Source organism: Saccostrea cucullata, unplaced genomic scaffold (genome assembly GCF_032062105.1).
Source record: "Saccostrea cucullata isolate Sc308-1 unplaced genomic scaffold, CSIRO_AGI_Scuc_v1 ctg187, whole genome shotgun sequence".
NCBI classification, from domain to species: Eukaryota; Metazoa; Mollusca; class Bivalvia; order Ostreida; family Ostreidae; genus Saccostrea; species Saccostrea cuccullata.
In genome coordinates this window covers 23696-40078 of record NW_026926399.1, presented here as the reverse complement: position 1 = coordinate 40078, position 16383 = coordinate 23696, and the positions used below count along the sequence as shown (strand labels likewise).

Below are 16383 nucleotides of genomic sequence, written 5' to 3'. Positions count from 1 at the left end.
TTTTTCTAAGTCCAAGGGGCACAACTCTGACAAAAATGGTGCAATCGTACCCAATACAGAACTTAATCTAGATATTCACCTGATTAATCTGTATACCAAATTTCATTACAGTATGTGCAACGGTTGTGAAGAAAATGAACAGAAACTAAATGGACCAACAGACTGACCGACAGACAGCAGTAAAGCAATATGCCCTTCCTTCTTCGAAGGGGGGGCATAACAAACACATGACAATAAGTTCAATGTTTATTCAATTAGATTTCAATACATGTAAGAATACTTGCAATTCATACTGAAAACATTGATATTTTGAGCTGAATCACAATCTGCAAGGTTTCTATACTGCTAACTTAAACCTCTGACTTTTACTGCAGCAGCTTTTATTAAACATATTGCTATTTTGCCAATTTACATTCATAGACCAAAAATCATTTATTATTGAATCATTGTGGAGTCTAGAACTTTGTCCAGATGTGACAAGGACAAGTAGTGGTGTACAAAGAAATTTTAGAAGGAAATCTGTGTTATAAAATAAATGGCTCTTTCTTAAAATATGTTCACTAAAAGAAATTAAAACATTAATTGTATAAAATAAAACCTACTTCATCAGAAATCTTTACTGACAAGTTAACAACCAATTTCCAACACTTGAAAGCTAAAACATAAGCTGCATTATATCAATGTAAAATCAGTGTTACAAACAAACAATTTATCACAGGTTTACTTGATTTGATCTTTGCAAGTCACAATCTTTTTCACACATTTTCCGAGTCTCTAACACGAATACTTGAGATAGATGACCCAGGATCAGCGTCTTTTCTTACTAGGTGGTCCACCAACACTGGAGTCACGCGAGCGTTTTTTATCTTGGAAAAGAATATAAGTGATGTCAAGTTAAGGTAAATAATTTACTGTGGGAGTCACACTTCAGCTTCTTTTACAAAGAAAATATAACTGGTGCACCACATCATTCTGATTGAACAAAGCGGCAAGCATGCTCATACATGTAGCACATGTACAGTGCTTCACTATAAACAATTTGCCATGTTAAAAGTATGTTTTAACCTACAGGGAATTAAAATTTCATTCACTGCAAGTATTCACTTGATTTTTAGCTGTAACCATATTTTACTGTGTGTATTAGATATACGAGAACCTGCATTGCTTACTTCTGTCATGAAAAGCATAACAAGTAATCATTTCTGTAAAATGTGAGTACATGTACTGCTAAGGTTAATGCAAAGATAAATTGTAGAAGTCTCTCTGTAAATTTTGTTTATAGGTGTAAAGGATATTTCTCAATGGCAATTTCTTGTCTGAGTATTCCGGTCAGGATAAACTCGGCGTTAACAATGGTGACCCCAGCTTTTACTGCTGCCTCGCACACTCCTTTATCCTCGGGACAGGAAATGATCACTACTCTTTCCCCAGCTTTCTTGGGCAGGGTAGTCAGATACTGAAACAATCACTCAAAAAAATCAGAAATTTAGGGGAAAAAAAAACACAAACTGATGTATGCTAAACTGCTGAGGTTTACATTGCAAATCATTGATGAAAATAGAGACCAATGGTTTAAGTCTTCTTTCATTTGCCTACTAGCTGTTTGTAAAAACTGAATATTGTAAACAATCCTGGTCCAAGTGAAGTGAAAATGTCTGTTTCATTTCTTGCCCTTTTTTTCACTTAACTAGAATTTTCAAATCAAAAGCCTGCTATACAATAAACGAGAATGATAGTTTTTATTGCCTCCCTTAATACCGGGATGAATCACACCTCCTTAGTTGTGGGGAAATAAATACATTTTACACTTATGAATCATGTGACCAAAATACATATACCTACATAAATATATTTTGATCTTTCTTTCAACATTAAGTATCGAAGAATAATTTTACATTCCTAAATGATATGACAATATGAAACAAGAGGCCCAGGGGCCACAGCGCTCACCTGAGCACATCGGACTTGAATTTACTCCCCCCCCCCCCTCCAGGCGTTCATCATTTGAACAAACTAGAATCTACACTACCTGAGGATGATTCCATATAAATATCACTAATCATAGCTTTGAAGTACTTGAAAAGAAGATTTTAAAAGGTTTCCCTATATATCCCTATGTAAAACTTGGGTGGCAATTTTGGCCCCACCCTAGCCCCGGGGGTCATGATTTGAACAAACTTGAATGTGCACTACCTGAGGATGATTCCACATGAGTTTAATCTTTCCTTGCCCAGTGGTTCTGGAGAAGGATTTTTCAAGATATTTCCTAAATACTAGTATTCCTATGTAAAACTTGGGTCGGCCATTTTGGCCCCACCTTTGCCCCGGGGGTCATGATTCGAATAAACTTGAATCTACACTACCTGAGGATGATTCCACTTGAGTTTCATCTTTCCTGGCCCAGTGGTTCTGGAGAAGAAGATTTTTTAAAGATTTTTCCTATATATTCCTATGTAAAACTTGGGTCGGCCATTTTGGCCCCACCCTAGCCCCGGGGGTCATGATTTGAACAAACTTGAATCTACACTACCTGAGGATGATTCCACATGAGTTTCATCTTTCCTGGCCCAGCGGTTCTGGAGAAGAAGATTTTTTAACCAGAAGTCTCTGTTGAGACTGAAGCTCTACTGGTTTGTACTTATAGCAAAGGAAGAAGAAAGTACTTAAGCAGTTGGGAATTGAAAATTTACACAGGCAAAAAAGAGAATAATGATCCTTGAATAAGTCTCTTTATGTTCTTAGTGTAGTCTACTTGCAAGCCACATTATATTATAATCAGACTAAAACTGTATTTGAAGTAGCAAATTTGAGAGTAACAGAAATTGCTATCTTTATTAACCAAGGTAATAATGTTCATTGAAGTCAAAAACGGATTAAAGAATTATGTACCTTAGTGTAGTCTACTTGAGTGCCAAGTTATATTGAAATCATACCAGAACTGTAGGAGGAATAGCATTTTGAAAGAATTTCACAGAAATTTCTGTTTTTGGTAACAACGCCAACACCGTTCGTCGAAATCAAAAACCGATACACAGAATTATGTATCTTAGTGTAGTCTACTTGTGTGCCAAGTTATACTGAAGTCAGACCAAAATTGTAGGAGGAGTAGCATTTTGAAAGAATTTCACAGAAATTTCTATTTTTAGTAACAACGCCAACATCGTTCGTCGAAATCAAAAACCGATACACAGAATTATGTATCTTAGTGTAGTCTACTTGTGTGCCAAGTTATATTGAAATCAGACTAAATTTGTAGGAGAAGTAGCATTTTGAAAGAATTTCACAGAAATTTTTATTTTTAGTAACAATGCCAACACCGTTCGTTGAAATCAAAAACCGATACACAGAATTATGTATCTTAGTGTAGTCTACTTGGGTGCCAAGTTATATTGAAATCAGACCAAATTTGTAGGAGGAGTAGCATTTTGAAAGAATTTCACAGAAATTTCTATTTTTAGTAACAACGCCAACACCGTTCGTTGAAATCAAAAACCGATACACAGAATTATGTATCTTAGTGTAGTCTACTTGTGTGCCAAGTTATACTGAAGTCAGACCAAAATTGTAGGAGGAGTAGCATTTTGAAAGAATTTCAGAAATTTCTATTTTTAGTAACAACGCCAACATCGTTCGTCGAAATCAAAAACCGATACACAGAATTATGTAACTTAGTGTAGTCTACTTGTGTGCCAAGTTATATTGAAATCAGACTAAATTTGTAGGAGGAGTAGCATTTTGAAAGAATTTCACAGAAATTTCTATTTTTAGTAACAATGCCAACACCGTTCGTTGAAATCAAAAACCGATACACAGAATTATGTATCTTAGTGTAATCTACTTGTGTGCCAAGTTATATTGAAGTCAGACCAAAATTGTAGGAGGAGTAGCATTTTGAAAGAATTTCACAGAAATTTCTATTTTTAGTAACAACGCCAACATCGTTCGTCGAAATCAAAAACCGATATACAGAATTATGTATCTTAGTGTAGTCTACTTGTGTGCCAAGTTATATTGAAGTCAGACCAAAACTGTAGGAGGAGTAGCATTTTGAAAGAATTTCACAGAAATTTCTATTTTTAGTAACAATGCCAACATCGTTCGTCGAAATCAAAAACCGATACACAGAATTATGTATCTTAGTGTAATCTACTTATATGCCAAGTTATATTGAAATCAGATCAAAACTGTAGGAGGAGTAGTATTTTGAAAAATTGTTTACAGACAGACGGCCGGACGCATTACTATCGCATAAACTCTTCTGGTCTCTGACCAGTAGAGCTAAAAATGCCATTAATTTATAACAAATTCATGATTATCTCCCCTTGGAAAAGGGCGTGGCCCTTCATTTGAACAAACTTGAATCCCCTTCACCCAAGGATACTTTGTGCCAAGTTTGGTTGAAATTGGCCCAGTGGTTCTTGAGAAGAAGATGAAAATGTGAAAAGTTTACGACGACGACAACGACAACGACAACAACGACAGACGACGGACAAATTTTGATCAGAAAAGCTCACTTGAGCCTTCGGCTCAGGTGAGCTAATAAAACAAATAAAGTGCCGCGCCACAGCATGATACGCCCGTCAATGAAAATACAATTTTCTTGAACATTTTAGTGTGCAAGAAAATCACGTCAACCTTGATTCCAAGATTTCCATGATTTTTCCATTCCTTAAAATATTTATCCATTTCCTGTTATCTAGGCATTAATTATAATAAATATTACATCATTAATAGATTTCTATGCTGGTTGTGTTAGACCTTGTCAAATGCCCATCATATTAAACAATATCAAATTATTCTTAACATCTTAATCTATAACAAATTAATTTTGAAAAGAAAAGGCCTGGCCATCAAATGACATATGCTATAAACTGACCAGCACTTCTTTTGTCTAATCCCCAAAGGATACAGATAAGCCGCTTGATCAGCTAGCCTTCCTACACTGAACTCGTTAATTAATCTTTAACTGGATGCTTGTCTACTCATTACTACCAAGAGATGAATGGGTCTGCACTATCTACCATAAATTTTTTTCTAAACATATAAAATATTCAACGATTTTTTTTTGGTTGAGATTTAATGTCCGACAGGTTTTAATATGTAATTCATATGGAAATGCTGATTCCACTCCACCCCTTAAAATTAGTTTTTAAATTAATAATATTATATAATATCAGATTAGTCTATTATGCAATATCAAATTAGTTTTAATTACTTTTCATCAAATTCATTTTAAAACTTAGGCTAGCCAACAAGAGCTATTTTTAATCCAACAGGCTTACCCATCTGCCCAATACCCAAGGGATGTAGATAACACTGATGTTCTATTAGTTAGATCCTCACACTCAAAACTCATTAATTTCTCTCTAATTTGACATGCAATTTTCTGTTATCAAAATTCTTCTTGACCAGTGCTTGATAATTACACTCAAGGGAGAGGTAGGATTTCTCTAACATACATTATATTTGTTATAGATTGCTGTCAAGTATATGCTTAAAAAAATAAGTATTTTCTTGATTTAACACTTTTTTAATAAGAAGAGAGCAATACTCTTACATTATTTGGGATGCTTAAATGAATAGTAAAAAGACACATTTTTTTTTTTATTTCACTTAAATTAAAGGTCACAGTGACCTTGAAATAGGTCGCGACACACCTTCTACCTAAGATGCATAAACTGGCCAAGTTTGATGATTGTTAGTCTTATAGTTTTCTAGTTATGGGCGCGACACACCTTCTACCCAAGATGCATCAGATGACAAAGTTTGATAATCCTAGGCCTAATAGTATTAAAGTTATGAGCCGGAAACGAAAAAGCTAACAGACAGACGGATGGACGGACACGAAGCCTATAACAAAATACGTCCAGTCTTAAGACGGGCGTATAAAAACTGTTTCAAAAAGCTAAAATTTATTCAGAAAAATTGAAAAATCGGTTACACTTTCAGCTGAGATGATCTACCAGAACAAATTCTCTTACCTCTGCTCCAGAACAAGTAATTATGTCTGAAAAGAAAAGGAATTCATATCTTTACTACAGGTCACACAAAATTAACCTCAAAATCCATACCATTACATGTGTATCATACAAGTACCAGAATCTTATTCTTCCTGACTCTTCACTAAGTTCACTAGTTCTCTTACTTTGTACAATAGTAATAAATCATGAAGTACCTTTCAAGTTGGTGGGGTCAGGTTTGACAGACTTGGTGACATGCTAAAATTCTACTTTTTATGATATAGTATGAAGTACCTTTCATGTTGGGGGGGTCGGGTTTGACAGACTTGGTGACGTACTAAAATTCTACTTTGTATGATATAGTATGAAGTACCTTTCATGTTGGGGGGGTCGGGTTTGACAGACTTGGTGACGTGGATCTGGTAACCTGATAACAGGCTAGCCTCGCTGGCCTTCTCCAGAGAGAGGTGGAGAGTAAACTTATACTGTCTCTCAGCTGCCTCATCTCGGATTAGGAAAGGAACATGATCTGTGTCATAAAGGGAAGAAACTATCAATTAAGTTCCAACAACCAATGTAACATACTACAGCCTACTCCGGATATATTGAAATTTAGGGGACCATGAAAATTATTTCAATATATCCGTAATTCAATATAAGCGAAATCGTGAAGCCGCCATTTTCAATCCCGATTTTAAATTAAAGAACAAACCCGAACAAATTAATTTTGTCATTGCTTACCTATAACAGTGTACAGATTACATGAAATATTAGTATATGAACGTATAAATAATTGTTTTTCTTTCTTTTTTATCAATCTTCAACTTCATTAATATGTTTTACGGTGTGACCGTTGGGGCGAGCGCAGTTTATTTACTATCATAAACCTGCACATGTACTGTCTATCATTCAAGAAAAAGAAAGCAAAAAGAATAAAAGAAATCATTTCCCAAGCATCGGGATCGAGATTCCAAACTTCTCGGAAGTTTCCGACAAAATCGGAAATACTCGAACCGTTGAAGTGACGAAAGTATGACGTCATATAAAAAGTTCTGTTGACTTAGGACGCAAATGCTAGTTTTATGGAAAAGAGATTGCATTAAATCGTTCTTTTCAGTATTAGTTGTTGCTATGTTTTAGCCACCATGTTGCTATGCACCGCAACATGTTTTCCGAGTTTCACGGAAGCAACCGACATAACTTCGTCAAAAATCGTAAGTTTCCGGTGACGTCATTTGTATCATTTCCGAAGGGCAGGGTGAAGGCCGGTGTTGTGGCATGGCAGTATTTTTTTGAATAAGGTAAAGCAAAATCATTTCGTTAAGATTTCCGTAAGAAACAATGTTCCTTTAATTTTTTTTTTTTTACTATTTTTGATTTATTCGCGCAAAGGACATTGGGTAGTGCAGGAATTCTGGGAATGTTGCACAGAGAAATTTGGCTGACGTATGTACAGATTTCAATCCGAATTTCCTCTGTTCATACACATTAGTCTATTGAGCTCGCTTTGCGAGCGTCGCTTCGCGACGCTCGCTGCACTCGCTATTATTCCCCGATCGCATTTATTCACATTCTGGAGAAAAATCACCGATGTCAAACTGCTGAACGCTGCATGTATTTTATCATAAGTGTACTCCCGACGGGTTGATCTCTTAGCTTTGCATTTAGGTTTATCATTAGCAATTAACAGTACGTATTTAATTCGAAAGTTAATTTTTTTCTAGATCTATGGGGGTTACTATGTTGCCTTTAGCCTAAGTACTGCCGTATGTAATATATACATGGAAACAAAGAATTTAGCAGTAAATAATTGTATTTCGTAAGAGCAGTATAAAAACACATCAGGTGAAAACTTAATTATTCACACGTTTTTAAATCAACTGGTCAGTCAGGCATAATTTCTGTCGCCAACTTAAATAACAGCCGGCAGGGAGTACTTCAATATAACCGCTATGAAAACAACTCATTATCACCTGTGGGGACCGATCAGTGGCTTCAATATAAGCGATATTTCAATATAGCCGATTTCAACATAACCGTTATTTTAATACAAAGAATATGAGAGTCAAAAACTGGGGATTTATTTTTATTTCAAAATAAGCGGAATTTCAAAATAAGCGAGTTCAATATAAGTGGAGTAAGCTGTATAATTCCCTTTGTGATAGAGACCCTTTTTTACATTCAAGGGGAAAAAAGTCATTTGAATGCGAAAATAATGTGAACACATCACACAAGAATTCATTATTCCAAATTCATTTTTTTAATTAAAATGTCAAAGCTTTCAGCAAAGCTAGGAAAATACTGTATCTAATTTGTGGTTTTTTAGTAAGGAATGTAGGTTAATGTCGACTCATGATGGCAGCAGTGCATATTATTTATGTAAATTTTTATGTCATATATTTATCAAACTTTACATAAAACATTACATTATTTTTTTTGATATTTTTGATTACATGTTCAAATTTCCTTATTAATAAATGCATCATGTGTGATGTTATATACACATACTACATGTATTGTATCAAATGGAGCTTAGTTGGGGGACCATTCCCTGATAGCTGCCCTGTTTTTGCTTTATTTCAGGAAGCAGTTTCTTTATTTTAAATCGAGTAAATTTAAAAAAAAAAGTTTTTAAAAATAAATCTAATGAATACCTTTAAACATTTCTGTGAACTAGCTTCTAAATGAAAGCAGGACTTACCTACAAACATTCCTGAGGATTTACAACTATCCAACCAGAGAGGGTTAACTATGGGGACTCCTCTGGCCAAACAACACAAAAACTTCACCGTCCTCCTCACCTACAAATATCCCCACACTCAGAAATTATAAACAAATACCCTGTACTGCTATTTAAAAGTTACCATTCAGTCTTCAACTCAGTATAAAGTACAGTTAAAAGTATAATACCTTGTCTGTGACCAGGTGTGTACATTCATGAACAGCATCCACCAGGTGTCCTCCTAGATCCTTTACCACCTGATGGGGTAAAACATATAAAGAAACTACCATTTCTGTGAGTAATTTATCATTCAGTATCACTGTATTGCCAATTTAAATAGATTTACTCCAATACATTATAGAGATGTCATTTATACATTCCATATCAATTTATCCCCAAATATTTACATTTCCAATGTCTTTGTCCGAGATAAAATTACAAATAGTTAATGCACTTTATTTCTACAAAATGTACTGATTCATCGATAGGCGCGGTTTAAAAAATCGTGTGAGGCAGGACAAATAGAGACAGAAGCGGGGCTTACAGCACATGGATATGTGGAATCAAGAGCATGTAAATGCTTCGGCGTTTATGCAAATAATCCCGCAAGCCAATTGATTGATCACATCATGAAATCAAAAAATTAGTTATTCCTTAATTTAAATAATTCTGATGTGATATATTTACTCTATCAACACTCTCTTTCATTTGAAGCCCTGTTCAATTTTTTTTATTTAAAGTACATATACAAGTCTAACTTTCTGGCCATGTTCATCTGTAACTCCAGTAAACATTACTCTGGGTTTCATTGGATCTACAGACGTTCTTCTCAGTGCTGCAGATGGTGAATCTGTTGTTTTAGTGGATTTCTTCACCTGTTGAGGGGTTGATGGAGGCTCCATTCTGGATTTCTATAAAGAAATTTCATTTCCAGCCTGTATGTACATGTATTTGAGATTTACAATTTATGTGCTACTGCACTGGTAGAAAAATTTTAGTAACTAGCTATTCATCAATGAGTGATGCAATAGTATACCTCTGCAGTGCTGTGTCTGCCACGCCCCCTTTTAGCCGCAGTTTTTGGCTTGGTGCTATCCTGGGAGTCACTGTTCACCTCCGAGTCGGAGACACCAGGTGGCGTATCCTGGTCATTTTTCAATTTTTTATTGCTGCCCTTTTTAGCTGAGGATTTCACAGTATCAGCCTCTCTCTGTCTTGACACTGAGCTGTCCCTGCTCTCTGATTCACCACTGCCTTTCTCTCTTGATGAGTGAACACCTCCTCTTGACTTTCGCTTGGAGCCACTGTTGTCCTGTGAACCTTGACTGTCAGTCTGCTGACTATCTGTCTGTTTGGTCACAGTCTTTCTCCTCCTTCCTCTCGCTGGCTCTGTGGAAGTCGCACTCTCCTGGCTCTCTTCGATAGTAACATCAAGCACCTGTTTGACCACTGATTTTCTTTTACTTTTCTTGTCAGAATCACCATCACAAACTTCACTTTCAATCTCCACGTCCTTATCCTGTTCCACTTTTTCTTTGCCCCTACCTCTCTGTTTTGTTTTTGTTTTGTTTTCACTTGGGTCAATTATTCTCTCACTCACTTTTTCACTATTATTGCTAGCTGCCTTTTTAGTTCTTGTGTTGTGAGAGGAGGTGCTTGGTAGTGTATCATTGCTAGTTTCTTCACTGATGATACTTAAGGCTTCTTTTTTCCTTGTCCTTTTTGATCCAGGCTTAGAAATCTTTTCACCATTATCTGTTTCCATTTCTTTGTCTATACTTTCACTAGAATGCAGCTCATGCACATCTTCTACTTCTGAAGTCACTGATGTTGCTGATATATCACTTTTAGCTCCTCTACCTTTCCTTTTCTTAGGAATGCTCTCAGTTTCCGCTTTAGTCAAGCTTTTACGACCTTTGGATTTTTTGTTCTCTTCCTTTTTGACTGGAGAATCACCTGTTTTCCTTTCCTCATCAGGTTCCTCTAATTCTTTCCCTCCAGATGTATGAATTTCAGAATCCATTGGTTTCTCTGTTTTATTTTTCTCCCCATCAGCAGTGTCACTCCTCCCTTGGTCTTTTCCTGCTTTAGCTGCCTTTGCATCAGAAACTGACTGATCTATCTCGTTATCTACTGTCCTACGTTTACGTTTTCCTCGACCTTGGCTGATGCTTTCTTCAGGCTGTTCTGAATTCCCTTCTACAGTGGATAAGTCTTTGGAACTCTCCACATTTTCCTGAGAGGCTGGTTCTTGTGACTTACTGCCACGCTTTCCTTTCCTACCTTTTGTTTTTGCCATATCTCTCACCACCCCCTCATTCTGTGTCTTTTCACCACTCTGAGAAGAAGTGGGTTCCTCAGCATGGGATTCTCCTTTGACTTGCTGGGATTTTCTCTTTCCTCTTCTTCCACCACTTCTCCCCTGAGAAGATTCTTCTTCATTTGGTTTTTCATCCACTTTCTCTGTTAGAATACTTTCACTTTCCATTCCCTCTAAAGGTGGAGTTTCTTCCTCATCAATAACTCTCACCTGTTCATCCTCACCTCCTTTTGTTTCTTTACTCCCTGCTTTACTTGCTTTGGCTCCTCGTCTACCCTTTGCAGATGATGATAGCATTTCAGTCTCAGATGCTGGATCTAATGATAATTTCTTAATTTTTCCCTGAGTTGGGACGGCTGTTTTTGAGAGATTTGTGAGAGATCTTCTGTTTCTTCCTTTTGATCTAGATCCTGGGACCGCCTCCTCAGCAGGTTTGAGTTTGGATCCAGTCGCTTCATTTAACTGAACTTCTGACTCTCTCTACAAACGAAAGCCCATGTTTTAAATCGTGTTTAAAATGAAAGTAAAAGAAATCTGCTCTACTTTATCAGAGAATATTTTTTGTTTCAATCAAGTTTGAAGTAAAAGAAAACTGCTCTGATTTACAAGAGGGAAATGAATTGTGAGATACATACTTTTTCAAAATGGACTCTTTTAGGGGAGGGTGATCCTCTTCCTGGGCTGGCTAAAGCAGACTTGTGTGGAGATGAAGGGGGTATAGGTACAGGCTGAAAAGACAATATCAAAAATAAAATTTATGGTATTTTTCCACTTTACACATAAAATACACTTTATAAATGTATGTCTATTAATACAGGTGAATTCCATCATCTTGTAAAAATATTTGGAATACCAGATATATGCCCAAAAGAGCTTTCAGTTCTAAAGATTTTTCTCTCCATTTTTTAAGATTGTCTTCCTAGATTCTTTGATATTCTGAATAAATAAGTTCAAAATGACCAGGTTTGACTGTGTATGTTAACATGATCACAAGATCACATTTCTGAACAATTTATAATTCATTCTTTTTCAACAATCTGTGAGAAAAATTCTTCTATCATTATTGCCTTCTGATTCAACAAGAAACTGGAGTTAATAACTAAAAACATGCATTATGATATCCTACCAAAACGTCTGGTATTTCTTGTACCATTTTAACTGGTTCAACTGGCGTTCCATCCTTGACTTCTACTCCAAGTACTTCAGAGATTGGCGGTGTGGTACTACTGTCATCTGTCGAATTTTTCATTAATATATTAAATACTAAGATAATACCCACATTAGTTTTTTTTAAATAAATAGAACTATGATCGAGTCATTATAATAAACTTCTATAAAATATGAATAGCACATTTCTTATCTCTAAATATTGTAATTAAAAACTACACAGGATAAATTGTAACAAGATTTAAGGTTCATAGATACTCTGATAAGAGAGATAACTCTTAATGACATAAATGTCTATTATTCCTTTATAGATTTGCCAAGTTGAAGTGTCTTTTCTGCCCAATTTTGCATCACAATCTATGTTATAATTGTTAGTATTTTACTTACAAAATACATCTTTATTGAGAAATCATTAAGATTCAAGCAACATTTTATATGAGTGAGCAGAGGGTTTATGAACCTTAAACTGGTCTGTACCTAAAATTGATTAAAGGTCTGCCAATTTTTGACATCTGCAAGAATCGATTCCAGAATTTTGTAAACATTTCTAGAGATTTTTTTTTTTGGTCAATAAAATTAACCGTGCAGCAATGTTTGACCACATGTGGCAGTGCCTTAGAAACTTTAATTATTTTTTTGTCTAATAACTCTTTATATTATCACCTTCCTCCATACAATAGGCCTGTGTGGGTTGTAAGTCCTCATCATCACACATCATTGTATACGGTACAGTCTGGGCTATCTCCTCTACACCTGTGTAAAAACACAATACAGTAAAACAAGGTGTTAATCTGCCAGTACTAGTAAACTGAATTATAGGTATTACCTACAGTAATTGTTAAGTTATTAGAGAATGCCTACTCCTAAAATGATGCCCACATGTCAAATATCTGTATTTATAACATATATACACACATACACATTTTTTAACAAAAACACACACAATACATGTACATTCCCTGCCACAAGATCAAATGTTGGTGTAATGTTACACTACTCATTGCCTCAAATTCACAAACATGCAAAATATCAACCTTTCATTTTATATCTTAAGGTAGGATTCTTCTCTGGTTTCTGACTAGATGAAACATTTAAAGTATATCTGCTTATATGTCTTATATATTGCAGTGTAAGGAATTTAAAAGACCATATTTTTCTTTCCTCATCACAATTGTACAACTTTAAAAAGAAATGGTAAACTGTGTTTGAAAACTAGCAGGGACTATATTTTTGGCGGAATGGTGGCGTATGAAAATATCTTCTTTTCTGACTCTCAAAATTATAATAGAACAATGAATTATGGTATAATTTTTACACAATCAAAGACTTGGAGAAATTTTCAAATGTAAGTTAAATTAATAATGAGGGACTAAACTTTCAAAATATATCAAATAAATATGCTTTTTCAAACAAACTAGAACTTTGTTAGCTTTTAAACGCTTCCTATCAAAGTGCAGATTTGAGCCAAAAATCCATAAAAAGTATTTTTTCTCTCTTAGTAAACGATCAAAACTTTTTGTTTTGGTATCATTTTGTACATTTATAAGACTACTGTATTATGTGTGAAAATAAGAAAAAGTTAAATATAGGAAGCATATGATAACTAATATATCCAAAAAAAATTAAGAAAAACAGAGAAAATTCGGATTAGCCAATATCCAGTTAGAGTTAAATTATTTATGTAAATTTGGTAATATCATGCTGTAGACCTGATATAGTAATATATTTTTATGCAAAAAGAACAATCATTAAATTTTTGAAATAGAAGTTGGTATCACATGATTGGCAACAGTTATTTTTTATTCTTAATGTCAAGGAAAAAGATAATGACCTTGACCTGACCTTGCTTCTAATATAAAATGGTCAAATTCAATTTCACTGATACTATCACTTACTGATGTTGTCTTCTTGATTCTGAGAAAATTTCATTAATTTTTAAATATTAGAAATATGAGAAGAATCCTATCTTAATCTAAGTGACAGGTGAGTTTATACATATGGCAGTCCCTTACCTGTGTCTGATTTTGTGTCATTCACCCTGCCGTCCACTACCCCCTCCTCTGTTGTCATTTTCTCTGTGGTCAAGTCAGATTCAGTCTCCTCCTTTGTGACCTCTTCACCCCTCTCTCCCGACTCCTCTGTTACATTAGCCGTATTCTTGCCTCCCTTTCCCCTTCTGCCCCTTCCTTTCTTGGTTGTGGTATCCTGAGCTTTTTCCACAGGTTTTTCTTCCACAGCTAATGACTTTCTTTTGGATATGCGGCCACTTCTCTTTGGTTGAATTTCCTCTGAATCCACAGTGACTTCAGATTTTGGTTTGGATTCTGCTGTAGATTTTTTGCCCCTGCTCCTGCCTTTCTTTTTAACAGTTTGATCCTCCTCAGTAGACTGTTTAGGCTCCGAATGGTCTTCAGTCTCCACTTCGGTGTTTCTGTCTGACCTAGCTGTCGAAGGTCCACTGTCTGTTCCTTCATCAAATACCTGCGTAGGCTCACATTCTAGAGCAACAGTTTCTGCTGTAGAATCACTTTTTCTCTTTACAATATTCAATTCATCATAGTCAAATACTTGTGTTGCTTCACATTCTGCTGGTATGACATCAGCGTCCAAATTTTTTTCACCCAACACTTGAGTTGAATCACTGTCTCCCATTTCATCCCCACTTGGCTTGTCATCAAACACTTGGGTGGCTCCATCCATGGCCAAAGTTTCTGCCTCTGCTGCCTTGTTATCATCAAAAACTTGAGTTGCTTCACATTCAACAGCTACTGTCTCTGCTTCCGCCATTTTCTCATCACCTTGCTCACATTCAAACACAACAGTTTCTGCTTCTGAAGTCTTTTCATCAAAGACCTGCGTGGCCTCACATTCTATGGCCATAGTCTCAGCTGATTTATCGTTAAATACTTGTGTGGCCTCACATTCTATGGCTACAGTCTCAGCTTCAGCTGATTTATCATTGAAGACCTGTGTGGCCTCACATTCTATGGCTACAGTCTCTGCCTCCTTCATTTTATTGTCAAAAACCTGAGTGGCTTCATTCTCAGCCTGATTACAAACAGCAAGTGTTGCACCATCAGTTATGTCAGAAATCTTCTGTGTGGCCTCATCTTCATCCTCATTTAATTCTACCTCCACAATTGGAGTACTTTTGGAGGTTCTTCCATACTTCTTCCCTCCTTTTCCCCTGCTTTTATTCTTAACCAATGTATCTTCACTGATAGCCACTGACGCGTCACTGACAGCCACCGTTTCATCGCTGACAGCCACTGTCTGGTCAGTGAAAACCTGAGTCTCAGCCTCTTGATCCCCCTCATCTGTCACAGTATCCTCTTCCTCTTCAGTGTCCTTGACATCCTCTGGAAGGTCGCTGGCCAGGGTCGGATTAGCAAATAAGTGACTCATGTCTGCCTCTTCTTCCTCATTCTCCTCCTCCTCCACCTCAACCACAGGGATGTCCTCATCCTACAGTTATAATGTAAATATCAACTACAGGAATGTCCTCATCCTACAGTTATAATGTAAATATCAACCACAGGGATGACCTCATCCTACAGTTATAATGTAAAAATCAATCACAGGAATGTCCTCATCCTACAGTTATAATGTAAATATCAACCACAGGAATGTCCTCATCCTATAGTTATAATGTAAATATCAACCACAAATACACAGGGATGTCCTCATCCTACATTTATAACATAAATATCAACCACAAATACACAGGGAAGTCCTCACCCCACTGTTGTAATTCAAATCTCAACCAAAATACCGGTAAGCAAAGTTTGTAAAACACTTGTGCTCCCCTTCCCAAAATAATCAGAATAATTCTAAGTTCAAGGGGAATTACTCTGTCCAAAGTGGCTAGATCGTAACCAAAAGAGAACTTCACCCAGATATTTTTATGATAAATTTTTTATATTAAATTTCATATCAATATGTGCAACCTCTGCAAAGAAAATGAGCGAAAAGTGCAAATAATTGGAATTTTTCTAAGTCCAAAGGGCATAACTCTGTTCAAAATGGCCCGATCACATCCAAAATAAAACTTGACCTAGATATTTATCTGATAAATCTGTATACCAAATTTCAGTTCAATATGTGCAACATCTGCGAAGAAAATGAACGGAAACTGCAAATACTTGCAATTTTTCTAAGTCCAAGGGGGCATATCTCTGTCAAAAATGGCTCAATCCCTCCCAAAACAGAACTTG

At 35.9% G+C, this 16383-nt stretch overlaps 1 protein-coding gene across 4 annotated transcripts in view; it reads right to left on the bottom strand.

Moving 5' to 3' along the window:
- Nucleotides 1-233: 233 nt before the first annotated feature.
- The window catches only part of LOC134271575 (mediator of DNA damage checkpoint protein 1-like), a 27852-nt gene continuing 11702 nt past the window's right edge, over nucleotides 234-16383 (bottom strand). For 2 of the 4 annotated variants that reach the window (XM_062753778.1, XM_062753779.1), the window contains exons 14-25: nucleotides 14182-15634; nucleotides 12833-12922; nucleotides 12129-12235; nucleotides 11638-11730; nucleotides 9719-11482; nucleotides 9441-9593; nucleotides 8871-8939; nucleotides 8662-8761; nucleotides 6334-6489; nucleotides 5982-6007; nucleotides 1296-1456; nucleotides 234-883 (exon numbers count right to left, since the gene is read on the bottom strand). In XM_062753778.1, the coding sequence (XP_062609762.1) occupies nucleotides 808-883; nucleotides 1296-1456; nucleotides 5982-6007; nucleotides 6334-6489; nucleotides 8662-8761; nucleotides 8871-8939; nucleotides 9441-9593; nucleotides 9719-11482; nucleotides 11638-11730; nucleotides 12129-12235; nucleotides 12833-12922; nucleotides 14182-15634 (4248 nt within the window). In that variant the 3' untranslated portion in view covers nucleotides 234-807. The remainder of the gene's footprint in view (nucleotides 884-1295; nucleotides 1457-5981; nucleotides 6008-6333; nucleotides 6490-8661; nucleotides 8762-8870; nucleotides 8940-9440; nucleotides 9594-9718; nucleotides 11483-11637; nucleotides 11731-12128; nucleotides 12236-12832; nucleotides 12923-14181; nucleotides 15635-16383) is intronic. The other 2 variants (XM_062753781.1, XM_062753780.1) reach the window with 2 other exon arrangements.